At 38.6% G+C, this 19,397-nt stretch overlaps 1 protein-coding gene across 1 annotated transcript in view; it reads right to left on the bottom strand.

Moving 5' to 3' along the window:
• Nucleotides 1-748: 748 nt before the first annotated feature.
• Nucleotides 749-19,397, bottom strand: part of SLC25A17 (solute carrier family 25 member 17) — a 43,559-nt gene continuing 24,910 nt past the window's right edge. The window contains exons 5-9 of the mRNA XM_012741768.2: nucleotides 17,912-18,028; nucleotides 16,811-16,956; nucleotides 16,630-16,725; nucleotides 12,895-12,977; nucleotides 749-10,980 (exon numbers count right to left, since the gene is read on the bottom strand). Coding sequence (XP_012597222.1) covers nucleotides 10,833-10,980; nucleotides 12,895-12,977; nucleotides 16,630-16,725; nucleotides 16,811-16,956; nucleotides 17,912-18,028 — 590 coding nt within the window. The 3' untranslated portion in view covers nucleotides 749-10,832. The remainder of the gene's footprint in view (nucleotides 10,981-12,894; nucleotides 12,978-16,629; nucleotides 16,726-16,810; nucleotides 16,957-17,911; nucleotides 18,029-19,397) is intronic.

Here is a 19,397-nt window from a genome sequence, read left to right as displayed (position 1 = left end):
TGAGTCATTTAACCATTTTGAACCTATAAAATGGAAACATCATCTGCCCAATCCATCTCAGAGGTCTGAAGTGAGTACCAAATAAGATAGTAGATGCCAGATTGTTCTATAAACTACAAAGCAATACATAGATTATTATTAGCTTGTGCCTGGCACAAATGTGCTCAATAAATGTTTGTGAAATAAATTAATATTTCAAACGTTCCTGGAATACAGATCAATGAGAACTCTAGTTATGTTTATTTCACATGATGTGGAAAGATTTACCTATTTATAGCAATACCACTTGTTTAGTGATGATTTGAATTGATTTTTAAATTCATAGATTGTCAAAATGTTTTTTTTACCTATTCTCCATCCTGTTCTCTCTTTTTTTTATGGAGGCAGAGTCTCACTCTGTTGCCTAGGCTGGAGTACAGTGGGGTCATCATAACTCGCTGTATCCTCAAGCTCATGGGCTCCAGCTATCCCCCAGCCTCAGCCTCCCAAGAAGCTGGGACTACAGGTGTGTGCCACCATGCTCAGCTAATTTTTTACAATTATTTTTTTGTAGAGATGGGGTCTCGCAATGTGGTTCAGGCTGTTCTCAAGTAATCCTCCTGCCTTGGCCTCCCAAAGTGCTATGATTACAGATATGAGCCAGTGTGCCTGCTGATGCTCTGACTTTTTAAATAATTTCTCTGCCTACTGGCACTTCCAACAGATGGTGAACAGAAAAGAAGGAGTTAACAAACTGTGGATTAGTCAGTTTTGCAAGTTTAAAACACATTTTATTTTTAATTATATGAGTACATTAAAGTTGTATACATTTAAATACAAGTTTTTTTGTTTTTTTGAGACAGAGTCTCCCTTTATTGCCCAAGCTTGAGTGAACACCGTGGCATCAGCCTAGCTCACAACAACCTCAAACTCCTGGGCTCAAGCAATCCTACTGCCTCAGCCTCCTGAGTAGCTGAGAATACATGCATGCACCACCATGCCTGGCTAATTTTTTCTGTATATATTAGTTGGCCAATTAATTTCTATTTATAGTAGAGACGAGGTCTAGCTCTTGCTCAGGCTGGTTTTGAACTCCTGACCTCGAGCAATCTGCCCACCTCGGCCTCCCAGAGTGCTAGGATTACAGGCGTGAGCCACCGTGCTTGGCCAAGTTTTGTTTTTTGAGACAGGTTCTCCCTATATCACCCAAGCTGGTCTTGAACTCCTAGCCTCAAGTAATCCTCCTGCCTCAGCCTTCTGAGTAGCTGGGGTTACAGGCATGAGCCATAGCTCCTTGCTTATATGCAAGTTTTTTATTAGTGCCAATAAAGGCCATAAAAAGGTGGATGTTATGGACTGTAAAAAAAAAAAAAAAAAAGAAAAACAAACAAACAAAAAAAAAGGTGGATGTTACTGGCCAAAAACTGTAACTTTTGTGTCTCTGACTTCAATATCTATTGATATTGAGAGGTACTGGCTACATCTTCAGGCCAAAAAAGATTAAAAGTTTAGGTACGTTCTTGGGGAAAGGAAAAAGTAAAAGATTTAGCAAAATAATTTAGCAAAATACTATCAACTTTATTCTTTGCTTTTACAGATAAAAAGGATGCTTCCGGATAGTGCTCCACCAAGTGTAAGCCACAGTTTCTATTCAGATTGGTCACTGATTCTTTTCTTTTCTTTTTTTTTTTTTGAGACAGAGTCTCCCTTTGTTGCCCAGGCTAGAGTCCTGTGGCATCAGCCTAGCTCACAGCAACCTCAAATTCCTGGGCTCAAGCAATCCTTCTGCCTCAGCCTCCCAAGTAGCTGTGACTACAGGCATGTGCCACCATGCCTGGCTAATTTTTTCTATATATTTTTAGTTGAACAGCTAATTTCTTTCTATTTTTAGTAGACGGGGTCTCTCTGTTGCTCAGGCTGGTCTCGAACTCCTGAGCTCACACGATCCCGAGTCAGCCTCCCAGAGTGCTAGAATTACAGGTGTGAGCCACTGCACGTGGCCTGTTCACTGATTCTAAAAATGCTTCTTTTACTGATTTAATTGGTAAGGCATTTCACTAGGCATCTGTGACAGCAGTGATATATAATGAAATGGTATAGGAAGCTGATTGCAATGCCCTCTGGTGGTTTAAAGGTTTCTTCATATCTATAACAGCAAAATTTTTAAAATGAAGCCATCTTCTATCGAATAGGAGCTAACTTATAAATTAAAGTATCAACAAAGAGAAATTGTAAAAGTCTTCTTTGATTTCCATAAACATAAAGCATTTCTGTAGAGACAGTTTATCCAGTATAATCCCAAGGTTCATGATTATTAATAAACTGATTCATAGAAAGTCCCTGCCTTCTAGAACTTGCCATCTAATAAAGGCACATGAAGTAGGAAGTTATGTAGACATGGAACTAAAACCTGAAGGAGAGAAGTATGGAAGGTACATGGGCTTTGGAATCTCTGTAGGAGGATTAAATAAGATTATACAAGTAGATCGCCTAGTATGGCAAGCAGTGCATAGGAGGTCCTCAAGAAATGGTAGCTATTATTATTATGCTTTAGTATGTGATGTTCTGTGGTCTCAGCTACCTGCTGGAAAAAGACTAACTTCCAGCTGTAAACTCCTATAACATTTACTTTTGATATGCCTCATTTAACTCTATGTAATGAGATTGTTGTGAGAATGAAATGACAAAGCACTCAGCTCAGTCCTTGGTGTACAATGCCCTGTTTCCCCATCACACTCAGAATGCAGTGCAGCTTGCCAAAGTGAACAGAGAAAGAAAATGTTCACACAGTCCAATGTGACAGTGAACTTACAGGACTAGATAGGATGAAGTTTTAATTTAACAACATAGTATCACAGTACACAAACACTGTGAACCAGTAATTGAATTCCTGGAAATTTTTCTTAAAGAAATAATCAGAAAAGCATAAAAAGATACATATACTAAGGATTTTATCACCAACTTATTTATAACAGCAAAAAATTGGAAACAACTTAGAAGTCCACTAATAGGAGTCTAAATAATGATACATTCACACAATGCAATTCTATGCAACAACTAAAATTAGCACATAGATATTTATATCGTCATTAAATTATAATTGAGATGAAAAAGTTATAGAATTAGCCAGTTTGATGCTATTAAAAAAACCATTCCACTCTTACTGCTTTACTTGACTAACTATAAAGAAAAACCTTTATCTACAAATACATCTGCCTATGTATACCATGTTTCCCCGAAAATAAGACCTACCCATAAAATAAGCCCTAGCAGAATTTCTAAGCATTTGCACAATATAAGCCCTACCTCGAAAATAAGACCTAGTGATGGGCGTGGCTACGCAGCGTATCTGAGGAGCAGCCCTTCTCATCTGCCCCATAGAGACAGCTACTATCCCAGAGGAGACTGGAAAGATGCGGGCAGCCCCACCAACAAGGTTGGCTCCCCCTGTCAGGTCCCAGCCATCCTGTGCATGCTGCAAGCAGAGGTTTTGAGGGGAAAATAACATCCCTTGAAAGTAAGCCCTAGGGTGTCTTCTTGAGGAAAAATAAATATAAGACCCTGTCTTATTCTTGGGGAAACACGGTACATTTAAACAAGTCTGAAAATAGATGTACTGAAATACTGGCAGTGATTTCTAGGCAGTAGGAATATAGAAATATATACATATTCTCTTTATTCTTCTTTTCTATATTTTCTGAAATTTTTATGACTGTGAATTATTTATATAATGAAAAGCAGGTCTAAAGCTAAAAAAAAATTTTAACCATTAGAAAATATAGATGCCTCTAAGTAGCATTAAACAGTAAAAGATTGTTGAGTAAAACATTAAGACGTCTAAATTGTTTTTTTTTTTTTTTGAGACAGAGTTTTCCTTTGTTGCCCTGGCTAGAGTGAGTGCCATGGCGTCAGCCTAGCTCACAGCAACCTCAAACTCCTGGGCTCAAGCAATCCTCCTGCCTCAGCCTCCCAAGTAGCTGGAGCTACAGGCATGTACCACCATGCCCAGCTAATTTTTTGTATATATATTTTTAGCTGGTCAATTAATTTCTTTCTATTTTTAGTAGAGACGGGGGTCTCGCTCAGGATGGTTTCGAACTCCCAACCTCGAGCAATCGCCCGCCTCAGCCTCCCAGAGTGCTAGGATTACAGGCGTGAGCCACCGCGCCCAGCTTCAAAGAGATATTTCTGTACACCCATGTTCATAGCAGAATTATTCACAATAGCTAAAACATGGAAGCAACCCAAATGTCCAACAATGGATGAATGGATAAGGAAAACACGGCATATAATACAATGGAATATTTACTATTCAACTTTAAAAAGAAAGAAAACCCTGACATATGTAACAACATACATTAGCCTTGAGAATATTATACTAAGTGAAATAAGCCAGTCACAAAAGGACAAATACAGTATGATTCCACTTACATGAAGTACTTAGAGCAGTCAAGATCATAGAGACAAGACAGACTATGGTGGTTGCCAGTGGCTGGGGAAAGGGGGAAATGGGGAGTTAGTGTTTAATGAGTATAGGAATTTGAAATTTCTTTCTTATTTATTTGCTTATTTTTGAGACAGAGTCTTGTTCTGTTGCCCAGGCTAGAGTGCAGTGGTGTCATCACAGCTCACTGCAACCTTAAATTCCTGGGCTTAAGTGATCCTCCTGCCTCAGCCTCCTGAGGAGCTAGGACTACAGGCACCCACCACCACGCCTGGCTATTTTTAAAAATTTTTCTAGAGAAAGGGTGTTGCTATGTTGCTCAGGCTGGTCTCGAACTCCTGGCCTCAAGCAATCCTCACACTTTGGCCTCCCAAAGTGCTAGTATTACAGGCATGAGCCAAGCAACCTGGCTATAATTTGCAATTTCTTAGAATAGGAATTTGCAATTTAATTTAATAAGGTCCTCCATATGACACCCACGTAGAGAACCACCTACTTGGCTGGCCATTTACTCTGTCAACAAGTCCTACAGAAATTAAAGCAAAGCAAGAATGAGGTACACATGAAACAATTACATCAATAATACCATTAGGGTAGATAATTTTGGTGATTCCAATTAAGGAAAGAAATAATGATTCTTTAAAGGTTAAAAAAGCCAACTGACTAGCAAAAGAAAGCATACTTCAAAAAAGTGTGAACTAATTAATCTGAGGAAAAGAAATTTAAAAAACTGATAACCAAGAAAATACCAGAGGTATAAGAATTCTAAAAACATGTAAATTTTTAATTAGCAAATAGAGCAGTCTGAGTGAAGAAAGGTCAGTACTGTCTTTAGGCAGATATACAACTGGGGGCCTAGTCTGATCAAGACACTCTGCTGCTTACTGACGACTCATTTCCTGCCCTAATAAAACTTGGTGTCTAGGGGAAGAGAGATATAGATAGACTGCTGCAGTCCAAAAATGCAATGTAGTAGGTACAATGATGGACATATGCACAAAATATTATGGGAGTACAAAGAAAGGCCTTTTGGGGTGGGTGGGAGCAATGCTCCAGAAAGGCTTCAGAAACAGCAGATACCTGAAAAAGCAGGAATTCACTAAGAGTAGTAGGAAGAGATTCCTGACAGACCAGAAAGCACAAAGGCATGGAGGCAAGAAACAGCATGCATAAGGATACACAGGCCACAGGAATCCCTTGAGCCTGTGGCATCATGTTGGGGTACAGACAGTTCATTATAGAAAGAATTACGTGTCTTATATCATGCGCACTCCCTAGGTTGTAAAAGGGAGCCACACACTGGACATCTGAAGGATGTAGTATTGCAGTGTAAAAAGTTTTGAAGTCAGCCTTAATTTCAAATCCTGACCCCTCTTCATGAAATGTGTGACTCTTAAGTCTCTGCTACCTCATCTGTTATGGGAATGAACCTTATACATTTGCAGTTGTTACAAGGATATCAAGATGTATGTAAATCAATTGTGACTCGCATTTAGTAGGCATTCAACACATGAAAGCTCCATTACCAATTCTCGTTCCAAACTGAAGTCTTCCCTTTCAATGTCATTACAGATTGGACCTCATTTGCTGAGTCCCAGTTTATTGCTCAGTATATACTTGCCACACATTTTTTTAAACATCTCTTCTTTGAGTGTTATGCTAGTAGTGTCCCTCCTTATTTCCCTTTCACTCTCTATCTTTAAACAGTAATTTTATTTCTTTTCTTCTCCCACTCAGTCCCTTAGAAAACCTTTTTCTTGCCCATTAAGTCCCACTGAACATATTTTTCAGGGGATACCAGTATGTCCCACAAAGATTATGATTAACCCAAAGCGCTTTCATTTATACAGTGATAAAAACTCTGCAGGGCCTCAATCAACCACATTTATTGCACACATAAATACCCTACAAATAAGCCTTCATATACGTTTGGTATTCTGGGGACATTCAACACTGCTAGGTAATACTTCACTTGCCCAGAGGAAGAGTTCTCCTTAGATGCATGGCATTTGGATCCTGAAGTCACTATTCTTTAGCTTTTCAAAAGAGCCAAGGTGAGTCACTAGCTCAGTCAGTGACTTTCTGCCATTAAACCAGTTCATATTTTACTGATTAACTGATAAATGTTTGGGAGACTTAATTTGAATACTAAAAAAACATAAAATTACTGGATTTGGCCTATCTTTTGAGAAGATACACCAAAAGACCCCCAGAAATGTTCACAATTAAAATGAATGGAAAAGGAAAAGCTGTCCCAAAGTAAAACCTAGTTGATTTTCTTGGTTTAAATGGCATTTATTAATAAGCACCTACATATGCCATTTACTATGCCAGATGCTTTCACATATCTATATCTCTTATTTAATCCTCAGAACAGCCTTGAGACGTAATCATTTCTATGTGCCGGATAAAGACAGAATCTCAGAAAGGTTAAGTGATTTGTCTGTGGCCACAATGCTATTAAATGCTAGAATGAACACTGGAACCAAGTCTGGCTCAAAATCCAGAGTGCCACAGTTACATCTATTCAAACAGCTATACCCTTAATCAATAATAATAACAGTTGTTGCTAACATTTATCTTGCTCTTCTCATATGGCAAACACTGTGCTAAGCAATTTATGTATATGATCTCATTCAATCCTCACAATCACCCTCTGAGGTAGGTTTACCAAGACCTCCATTTCACAGTTGAGGAAACTAAGTTTCATAAAAAAAATCTCATAGAAGTTCAGTAACTGATTTGTTCCCACACCGGTTAAAGAATAGGGCCAGAGGTTCAACCTAGATTTGCCTAATTCCAGAACCCATTCTCTTAATCATTACACTAGACTGCAGGAAACTCGACTCTAATCCCAGCTCCAAAGAGGCAAGTCATCTGATAGTTCTGTCACAATTTCCTAGTTAATTAAATGGGATATTGCTACTTGTCCCTACCCATTTTCCAGAGATACTGGATTATAAAATGAGAAAGTGTATAAGCTTTGAGAAGGAAAATTGCTATATAAATCTAGGCACTGTCTTAAGTTTCACTCAGCTCTTCCCTATCCCATGGTCATAAAGGGATTTAGCTGACATCATTAGCTTTCCAACATCCTCTGAAGTGGGTAGTATTATTACCTCCACTTATCAAAGAGCTGAAGCACAAGGTGATAACATAATTTGCTACTTGGTGGCAGAGCTGGGAATAAAACCCAAGATTTCTAATACCCGCTGAATATGTTCTTATGATAAATCCTATTTCTGCATTTTATACTGAACTATATAATAGATAAGGGTAGAAATGTTACAGTATCTGTTTCAAAACAGATTAAATACTTACAGAAATTAAATTTTCAACTGCAGTGACACTGTATTTCTAAGGTTTTTAATCCCCATAGTCTAGAGAAATTGCACAAAGAATCAAAGAGAAAAATTTTCTATTTCCTTAGTATGGACTTCAGCTCTTTAGTTTTCTTAATTTATTATTAACCATAAGTTTCAAAACTAAGTGTATACTTTCAACTAGTGAGTCTATAAGCTATTTAAGGAACATAATAAAACCTCCCAAAAGAAAATTAAAACAAAGAAAAAAAGGAATAAAAAGAAAAAAATCATTACATCAAGACACTGAAAGAAAATTAAAAAATGAAAAAAATAAAAACATAAAACCTCTCAATGTTAGATTGTTTCCTCCTAAAACTAGAAAAAAGCAGCAGCATCAAATACATTCTCACATCATAAACACCTAATGTAGCTATGAGTTGGAAATTATTCTAACTACCAACCCACAATACTCAGAGCTCAAAATTCAAATTTCGAAGCAAACAGCATAATAAAAACAATAAAAAAACTACACATGCACTTTTATGATCATTCTTCTCCGATACAGAAAAATAGCAGTTTTGTGCTTCCCCTCCAAGGTCCACCACAACATACACACACACAAGTTAAAGTAAAATAAAAAGCAGTAAAGACAATTTTGTCTTCAAGTCTCTGGTTTAAATAGGGATGAATGCTCGGTTTTATTCCCAGATTATTCACTCTTGCTAATTTATATATATATTTACACACACATACACACACACACACACACACACACACACACACACACACACACACAGTGATGGGGGCCTCACTCTGTCACCTATGCTGGAGTGCAGTGGCACGATCATAGCTCACTGTAGCCTCAAACTCCTGGGCTCAGGTGATCCTCTTGCCTCAGCCTCTAGCACAGGGGTCCTCAAACTTTTTAAACAGGGGACCAGTTCACTGTCCCTCAGACCACTGGAGGGCTGGACTATAGTTTAAAAAAAACTCTGAACAAATTCCTATGCACACTGCACATATCTTATTTTGAAGTAAAACAACAAACGGGCAAAAACACCCTCATGTGGCCCGTGGGCTGTAGTTTGAGGACGCCTGCTCCAGAGTCTCTGGGATTACAGGTGTGAGCCACTGGTGTGCCCAGCTTAATTTTTACCTTGTAGAACAACATAATGACCTGTCAGTTACTACTAGTTTAATACTCATATATTTTGAAATTACCACGAGGACTAAAGAGGGGAAATAAGAGAGAGAAATTTCCACTCTGAAAATTGAACTAAATCCTAAATAATGAAATATTTCATTATTACTTCCTCTGACTGAATCACAAACTTTTTTTTTTGAGACAGAGTCTCACTCTGTTGCCTGAATCACGGACTTACAAATGAAAAATCTGTCATTTTGTTACAAGAACAAAAACTAAATCATAGGAATTCAAAGAATTGTTCTACTAATGTTAAGACAATTTACTTCTTTGGTGGCTTAAGATGTCTAAATCTACTCCTAGCTACATGATAAAAGTCCTACCACCTCAACAACATGCTATGAGGTGAAAGCAAATGATGACATAGATAAGACTCCCAGATGTTTTCAGAGGTCATTGTAATACATTAGTCTATCATTCCTTTGAGAACTATCTTTACTTTGGTTACTATGATCAAAACCAATCACTTCTGTTGGCTCAGGGGCCTCATCATGCCTGAACTTTAGTGTGGATATGAATCACCTGGGGATCTGGTTAAACTGTAGAATATGAATCACAAGGTTTGGGCTGCATGAAAGCAAGCTCTCAGCTAATGGCAATGCTAATGTCTGATGGACAACACTTTCAGCAAGACTCCAAGCAAGGTTTCCAAATGAAATAACCTCAATCAGATGTTTATTCTCAAAATATACATCCTATGCCAAGAGTTTATATAGGGAGATAATATCCCAGAGTTTTATGATTTTTACCATCTGGTTGTAAACCCAATGTAGTACCTCAATAGAGAGCAACTTTTCAAGAATGTCTTTTGTGTTGACAATTTATTGGGGCTTCAATGATTGGGGTCTGTATATTTGAACATAAAACCTCAAGTCTTTTGTAACCAAAGAGTTGATTCAAAATAAATATTTTAAAAATAATGTCAAACCCTAATGAATAAGTGACATTTATAAATAGTTTATAAGAGAATCATTTGACATTAATAATTTTCATTTCCCAACAAAATAAATAGCTCATGTACTAAAAAAGACACCTGTCTTTAAGCAGGAGAAAAAAAGTCCAACAAAAATAAAGTCATACCCATGGTATAGTCATATTATTTTTAGTGAGGAAAATACCAAGATTAAGACATACAAAAATATCTGAGGAGAAGTGCATGTTATTTAGTTTGTCGTAAAACCTGGGGAAGAGTTCAGGGAAAGAGAACAGCTAGTATATTTAAGAAAAAATTAAATAGAAAGATTACACACAAGAGCAAAATAGTCCATTCCCCTTAAGAAAACTAGTAAACCTCCACAAACTTTCATTTTCAGGGTTTTTTTTTTTTTTGAGACAGAGTCTCACTCTGTTGTCCGGGCTAGAGTGCTATGGCATCAGCCTAGCTCACAGCAACCTCAAACTCCTCGGCTCAAGCAATCCTTCTGCCTCAGCCTCCTGAGTAGCTGGGAGTACAGGCATGCGCCACCATGCCCAGCTAATTTTTTCTATATATTTTTAGTTGGCCAATTAATTTCTTTCTATTTTTAGTAGGGATGGGGTCTCGCTCTTGCTCAGGCTGGTTTCGAACTCCTGACCTTGAGCGATTGTCCCACCTGGGTCTCCCAGAAATCTAGTATTACAGGTGTGAGCCACTGCACCCAGCCCATTTTTAGGTTTTCAATAATAGTTTTCTTTTTATATTAGTCTAACCACCACCCCAAAATCCAACCAGCCGTTATAAAAACTAAGGTGGCAACAGGTTCAGCTGGATATACTCCCCATTTACCCTTCCATGCCTTTCAAGCCAATGAGGGTAAAATTTGTGGTAGAGAGAGTCAGAGTAAAAGGAAAATCACTTCTCTTCACTCAGAAGGAAACTACCCATCTCCGGCATCTTCCATACTTCCCACTGGAAGGCGTGTCAGTGCTTGCCTGCACTCTTCAGCCCCATAACTGTGAAAGTAGCAGCTGTGAGTTTCTCATAAACAAGGAACATGAGAGCGGCAGTGAGTACTGTCTGTAGCAGTTTGGCTTCAAGGCCTTTGTAGAGTCCCATTATTCCAAAACGCCTAAGAGAAAAGAGGTTTGAAAAAAACAAAAGTTTTCTTTATAAAATATAAAAGTCAATTTCTTCATCACATATTTGCTACCTGGATAGGTACTTTGATCAAAATAAGCAATGGCGGCTTCAGATTTCAACATAGACTTCTGTTGTCAAAGAACTTATCTTTAAAGGTGTCCAGGGACTGATGAAAGTTTAGTATTCATGAGCCATCAATACTTTGTTTTTATGGTCACCACTAATTATCAGAATGTTGATAATATCCCACTGATAGGATGTAGATCCTAAAATCTCCTAAAACCATCTTAATGCCAAAATCTGAGCTCTAAGAACATTCAGATCTTCACATTAATGCTGTCCCAACTCAGCTAAAGCATTTGTCACACTATTCTACATTCCCACCAGTAGCATAGGAAAGTTCTGCTTACTTCACACCCTTCCCAGCGTTTTGTATGGTGAGTACTTTTACCTTATACAAATTCTTTTTTTTTTTTTTGAGACAGAGTCTCGCTTGTTGCCCAGGCTAGAGTGAGTGCCGTGGCGTCAGCCTAGCTCACAGCAACCTCAAACTCCTGGGCTCAAGCAATCCTACTGCCTCAGCCTCCCAAGTAGCTGGGACTACAGGCATTCACCACCATGCCTGGCTAATTTTATATATATATTAGTTGGCCAATTAATTTCTTTCTATTTATAGTAGAGACGGGGTCTTGCTCTTGCTCAGGCTGGTTTCGAACTCCTAACCTCGAGCAATCCTCCCGCCTCAGCCTCCCAGAGTGCTAGGATTACAGGCGTGAGCCACCGCGCCCGGCTCAATTCTTTATCTTTGATTTTATTTTTTTATCCTATGCATATTCTACTTTTATAATAAACTTATTCTCAAAGTATCTTCTATCTAGAAACAATAATAAAGTTATAGCAGCTTCTGCTTCAAAGGAAGTCCTTGACTTATATGACTTCCCTGTCAGTTTCTTTAAATGAAACGGGGAAATGACAATAGTTCCTGCCTCATAGAGCTACTGTTAGGATTGAGATTACCCACATATAGCATCTAACTTAGTGTCTGCCATATAGCAAACCCTCAGAAATGTTAAGTTACTCTTACATCATCATCATCACCACTCTTTCAAACTCATGGGCTCAAGTGATCCTCCTGCCTCAGCCTACTGGGTAACTGGGACTACATTACTCTTTCCACTCCCCTCTCTCTTCACTACTACTACTGTTAACTGTATAAGCAGATGTTATACTCCCAAGAGAGGTCATGGGATATGCCATTGATGAGCACCACTCAAGCAGATTAGATTATAGGAGGGTTCCCTTTCTGAAAGAGTTCTGCATATTTGTAACTAACAAAGAATAAGTACCTGAACTTTTCCATGCTTCCATAGTTTCCCAAAATGGTGTCTTTTTTTTTTTTTTTTAAAGAGACACAGTCTCACTCTGTCAGCCAGGATGGAATGCAACCACAACTCATTGTAACCTCAAACTCGTAGGCTCAAGCCATTCTTCCACCTCAGTCTCTGAGTAGGTGGGACTACTACAGGTGTGTGGGATCATGTCTGGCTAAATTTTTTTTTCCTTTGGAGAGATGAGGTCTCTGATTTAAAAAATTTTTTCTGTAGAAACGGCATCTTGCTATGTTGTCCAGGCTGGCCTGAAACCCCTGGCCTCAGGTGATTTTCCCTCTGCAACCTCCCAAAGTGCTAGGGTTACAAGGATAAGACACCATGTCCAGTGCCAAAATACTGTCATATTATATCAAGCTCCTAAAATGAGAAATGTCTGAGCATAGCATGCAAGATAGAGGTTTTTAAAGCTGTCATTGCCAAGGCAGTAGTATAAGAGAAGCAAATCCTACCACTCCTTGGTAGAGACAGGTGTTGAAAGAGTAAACAGAAGGTGAAGCATCTATAAAGCTCACCTCACTCGTTGGTGAAGAAGATAGAGAACATTTCGAAGACTTCCCAGTGTTCTGTTTTCTGGATTTAGTCTGTGACGGCCAAACTGAGGGAGAAAAAAAAAAAGTTACTGTTTATTATTACTGCCTTTTAAAATTTTAATTTCTACCTGGAAAGGATATGATGTTATAGTAATGTCTCACAGCATACAATACTAAAAATATCTAATCAGTACCCACAGATTTCATCAACCCTCTATTTTTCAACTAAATAAGTAAAATATTTTGATGAAATACATGAAAATCAGAAATATTTTTCAATGAAGCAAGCATGAGAATTTTCATTTTAAAGATAATTATAGAAAAAATTCTATCTCAAAAGGAAAAAAACATGCCCAGGATGATGATTTAGTTATTGATGGCATGGCTTTATAACTTCCACTTCTTTAAGAAGTTCTGAAAAAAAAAAAAAAAAAAAAAAAAAGTAGTTCTGCTAATTGGGAGGCCGAGGGGGGAGGATCACTCAAGGTCAGGAGTTTGAAACCAGCCTGAGCAAGAGTAAGATCTCATCTCTACTAAAAATAGAAAGAAATTAATTGGCCAACTAAAAATATGTAGGACAAAAAAAAAAAGTTCTGCTAAGCACTAATCTATTAAAATCTTCAGTCTAAGCTCTTCACATTATATGTTTATATCATAAAAGTGTTAAAATACATTTATGTGAATGCTACTAAATCCTGTAAGTCCCAATTCAAAAATAATGTATAGGCCAGGCACGGTGGCTCACGCCTGTAATCCCAGCACTCTGGGAGGCTGAGGCGGGTGGATTGCTTGAGGTCAGGAATTCGAAACCAGCCTGAGTAAGAGCGAGACCCCGAGACTATAAATAGAAAGAAATTAATTGGCCAACTAATATATATAGAAAAAATTAGCCGGGCATGGTGGCACATGCCTGTAGTCCTAGTTACTTAGAAGGCTGAGGCAGTAGGATTGCTTGAGTCTAGGAGTTTGAGGTTGCTGTGAGCTAGGCTGACACCATGGCACTCATTCTAGCCTGGGCAAAAAAGTGAGACTCTGTCTCAAAAAAAAAAAAAAAAAAAAAAAAAAAAAAAAAAGTATAAGTAAAAATACTTTTTTAAAAAATAATAACTATTTTGAACTGAAATATTCTCATTACCATTCCCATTTTATCTAGCAATAAGTCTGTTGAACGTTTTCTCTAAAACAGATCTTGAGGCTGGATGAGGTGGCTCATGCCTATAATCCTAGCACTCTGGGAGGCTGAGGCGGGAGGATCACTTAAGGTCAGGAGTTCCAGACCAGCCTGAGCACCAGTGAGACCCCGTCTCTACTAAAAATAGAAAAATTAGCCAGGCATGGTGGCATGTGACTGTAATAACAGCTACTCGGGAGGCTGAAGTAGGAAAATCACCTGAGCCCAGAAGACAGAGTGAGACTGTCTCAAAAAAAAATAGATCTTGAATCTGTTCTCATTCTCTCTCTCCTGTCCACTGCTACCACCCTAGTCTAAGTCCACCATTCCCTCTCACCTGTATCACTGAAATGGCCTGATTGCCCCAGCTTTCTTAGCTTTCTTTTTTTTTTTTTGTACAGCTCTTTTTTCAATTTATAATTACCTATTTATTTTGCTTATTTACCTGTTCATTCACTCTTCCACTGTCTCCACTGAAGGCAGGGATTATAGCTATTTTATTTACCACAGTATACCCAACTCCTCCCATAGGATGGATGCTTAATACATTTTTTTTGTTTTGAGACAAAGTCTCACTTTGTTGCCTGGGCTAGAGTGTTGTGGCGTCAGCCTAGCTCATAGCAACCTCAAACTCCTGGGCTCAAGCGATCCTCCTGCCTCAGCCTCCCAAGTAGCTGGGACTACAGGCATGCACTACCATGGTTGGTTTCTATATATCTTTAGTTGGCCAATTAATTTCTTTCTATTAGTAGTAGAGACTGGGTCTCGCTCTTGCTCAGGCTGGTTTCGAACTCCTGACCTTGAGCAATCCACCCACCTTAGCCTCCCAGAGTGCTAGGATTAGAGGCGTGAGCCACTGCACCCCAGCCCTTTCTTAGCTTTCTGACTGACCAATTCACCACACAACAGCCACAATAATCTTCTTGAATTGTAAATCACATCACATACTTCCCAGCTTAAAGCCGTTCAAAGGCTTCTCATGGCACTGAGAATAAAAATCTAGACTCCTCATCTACAGCTTCCCAGTTTTTTTTCTAATTTCACCCTGAGCCACTCTCTAGCCATAGAGGCCTCCTTTCAGTTCCTAGGATGGGCTGCCCCAAACTCTTGGCACATCATACTCCCTCTACCTGGAATTCATTTTCCTTCATTCTTTGCATGGCTAGGCCCTCATCTTCCTTTGTATCTTAATTTAAACATGCCTCCTCAAAGAAGCCCAGCCCAATCATGCTAGCTAAGAACATCCCCACCAAGTCTCCTCCATTAAACCACAAAACATGTTCACTTCCTTTACAGCTCTTTTTTCAATTTGTAATTACCTGTTTATTTTGCTTATTTACCTGTTCATTCACTCTTCCACTATCTCCATTGAGGGCAGGGATTATGGCTATTTTATTTACCACAGTATACTCAACTCCTCCCATAGGATGGATGCTTAATAAATTTTTTTTTTTTGAGACAGATTCTCACTATGTTGCCCAGGCTAGAGTGCCATGGCATCAGCCTAGCTCACAGCAACCTAAAACTCCTGGGCTCAAGCAATCCTTTTGCCTCAGCCTCCTGAGTAGCTGGGACTGCAGGCATGCATAACCATGCCCAGCTAATTTTTTCTATATGTTTTTAGCTGTCCGAGTAATTTCTTTCTATTTTTAATAGAGACAGGGTCTCGCTCTTGCTCAGGCTGGTCTGGAACTCCTGACCTTGAGCGATCCTCCTGACAGCTTTCCAGAGTGCTAGGATTACAAGCGTGAGCTACCATGCCTGGCCACTTGATAAATATTTGAATGGATAAATAATTGAATGAATGAAAAAACAGAAATTTCAGAGTGAGTGAGTGAGTGAGTAAAGTGAAAAAAAAAAGAAGAAAGAACAAAAATTTGAAAGTGCTTCAGAAAAGCTAAATTATGAATTCCTCCTGAGTGAACTAAAGGAATGAACATCTGATTTAATAAAGGGTAATCTGCCCTAGAGCACCAAGCAAATCAACTTGAATGAGAAGGAAGCAAATTTACACTTTCCTGAGGTAAAGAACATTGCTCTGTCACCCTGGGTAAAGTGTAGTGGTGTCATCATAGTTCACTGCAAACTGAAACTCCTGGACTTAAGCGATCCTCTTGTCTCAGCCTCTCGAGTAGCTGAGATTATAGGCATGCACTACCACCCCCAGCTAATTTTTTTCCTATTTTTAGTAGAGGCAGGGTCTCACTTTTGCTCAGGCTGGTCTCGAACTCCTGACCTCAAGTGATCCTCCCGCCTCAGCCTCCCAAGAGTGTTAGCATTACAGGCATGAGCTACCGCACAACATTTGGGTTTTCTGAGATATTGTCTTACCTAAGAAATCGAATCACAAATGGAACTTCATTCCAAACCAAACAGAAAACCAACTGATAGCCAGCCTGGTTAGCAGAATATCAAAGAAATGAAAAAAATGGATGGGAAATACTCTGGCATACGAACTGACTGCTTTATTAACATTGCTTTAAATAAAGAGACCACATATGTTAGCTTGCTGTTTGACTAAATGCAGGGAGAACCCCAGCACTTACCCTCAGAATTGACTGTACTGTCTGCATGGGATAGGTGACTGTAGTGGCAATTGCTTTGGCTATTGCACCAATGATGAACACATCCAAAGAAGAAAGCTGGAAAGCAAAGAAAGAACAAACATATCAATCCAAACAAGAAGGTGTCAGAGATTATTAGTCTGTGCTCCAAACCAGGGATTACCTTCATCCGTTTCTTCAAAAGCTGCCGTTTTAAACCTTCATAGAACATGAACTGGATAGCAGGATTGAAGACCAACAGCAAGGAGGGAAATGTGCCATTCCATAAAGCCAATATTCCTTCATCTCGAATGATCTGGTGAAAAGCATCTAAGCAAGAAATCAGGGACTTTTGAAAAGCATAATGATAATCTCCTAATTAGAGAAGAAAACATAAATTCTGTCCAAATATACCCAGAACACAAACCACATTAGCTCTATAAAGATTTCCTGCTTGTAATGGTATTCTGGGGGCAAGTTTATCAGCTAACTATTGTTTGTTTGATAATCAGACACTGATAGTCACCAAGTTATTTAGAGACCAACTTCAATCATAGGCAACTCTTCCTGACAATCTGGGCTTAGAATGTCAAATTTTCCTAAGTAATTATCACCACCACTCTGTATTATACAGAATTGTGAACTGAGCCCACATGTTTTACAACAAAATCTAGTACAACAAAAGATAAGATCCTAGAGACCATACAGTGGATCTGACTTATCAGAAAACTATCATTCTCATTACAAAGACTGATACGTAGGAATGGAGAAGCTGGCAATGTGGTACTATTAAAAAGCAGAAGCTCAAAGATTTCAGATACCAATTTGGTGTCTATCCAAAGACAGTATAGATTATTACTCAAAAATATTCATCCCCTCCTATCTATACTGCCTGGGAGCAGTATACTTCTCTACTCCTTATCTTGGGCTTGGCCATGTTAATGTGCTTTGGCCATTGGAATGTCAGCAGTCAAGGTGCAAGCAGAGCCCTGAAATATGATTGTATCACTGGATGTGTCCTTTGTGCTTCTGCCACCACCATGAGAAGAATATCTTATGCTGGTCCCAGGAAGAGGAAAAGGGAGATGTGGAGCTAAGACTCTCAGGTTGGGGTCAGCCCAGATGAGTCAAATTCCTGTCAATCTATAGACACGTGAGTTACACAAATGCTACTAATGGATGCTGAGATTTAAGGTTGTCTGCTGTGTGGCTTTATTATGGCAACAGATTCCAGATGCAAAGAGGAAAGAAAACCCTTAAACAGGAACTCAGCCAAAAGACTTACCAATAATACCTTTGTAGTTGGTGGGTACAATGTCTTCATTCCTAAATTTTGCTCCTTGCAGCTTCAGCCTGGTGTTTACCACCCACAGTGGAGTTGTTAGCAACACATTCACCACTCCTTTAAAAAAAGGGAGAGACAAAAGGAAGCAAAATGTAACTGTTTAAGCTTTTCTGTCTTAAAGCAACATAACAATATTCCATTTATACCTCTTGCCACTGACCTCCTAGAAGACCTAAGGTAAGGTATCTCTTTGTGTCAGGGTACAACACAAGCCACTACTGTTAGAAGCAATTTGGAAGCTTCGCTGATAGCAAATGGCTGGCAGCAGCACCTCTCCACATGAAAAGAGTAATGAGTTTCCTCATTTGTACACTAGGAGACAATCTGCATAGCATTCAAAGTACCAATTTTGATATAGTTTTAAATACAATTTTAACATAACAGCTTTAGAGAGAGGAAGTGGCTTATAGATAACATGCTAAGTCCATGACAATATTAGATTAAACACACAATTTACAACTCTCACATTAAGGAACTCACATGGTTTTGAGTGAGTATGGATCTTGTACAATGGGTGACAGGTGAGGGGAAAGGTGACATTTCAAAGTGCCTTAACAGTGTAAAAGCTCATCGAAGAGTTCCTGATTGCTTAGACAATTAGGATAGGCAGGCAGCAAGCAGCAGTTATGAAGTGTCACAAAACATCTGAAAGAGCTTCACAACCATCATGATCCTTACAAGCTTAAGATGGGGATCTTGGCCCCACAAGGTTGCCTCAGAGTGGAACAATACAATGAGCCAGGTGCTTCTTTTTTGAAAACACATGTTTCCAATTTAACACCATCTTGAGATATTAAAATATTTCTCATCAGTCCTGAAATGATTAAAAAAAATACCAGACAGAATTGTAACAAAGTGCCTGACACATGTATATACTTTGCAAATATTTGTTAATTAAATAATTGAACAAATGAACCAATGAACTGACTGCAAACAAGCACACATGAAGCTATCTGGTTCCAGTCATAATATAAAGAACCAAGAGGCACAATCCTAAGAGAGAAATCTTTTTACTAAAAGTCACTTAAAACACAACTGGAAAAAGAATGTTTTGATTTAAGGAATCTCCAAATATTCTCTAACCAAGGATAAACTTGGTGAAACCACCAAGAGATTCAAATTCAAATTTTTCATTTGTTGTATATAGTTGCTTTAGCAAGATATTTTGCTACTTATCTCTTAAGAGCATTATAAGAACACATTTCTCAAAGTTAAAAAAGAAGACATTACCAAATACTTTTAGGAGTTGTATTTGTTACATTTTTATAGATTCATGTAATATCATGGAGTCATCATTAGTCATGACTTAGTAGATTCATACATTGTCATTTGAGGCATTGATCATAATCTGAAAAATTCTTACTTACAGATTCTTGCTAGTCTTATTTTTAAAAAGCACCAGTGTTGGCAGGGCGCGGTGGCTCAC

This window comes from Microcebus murinus, chromosome 10, assembly GCF_040939455.1.
Source record: "Microcebus murinus isolate Inina chromosome 10, M.murinus_Inina_mat1.0, whole genome shotgun sequence".
In the NCBI taxonomy this organism is placed as follows: Eukaryota; Metazoa; Chordata; class Mammalia; order Primates; family Cheirogaleidae; genus Microcebus; species Microcebus murinus.
The sequence above is the reverse complement of the archived record's forward strand: the minus strand, read 5'-3'. Positions and strand labels throughout refer to the sequence as shown.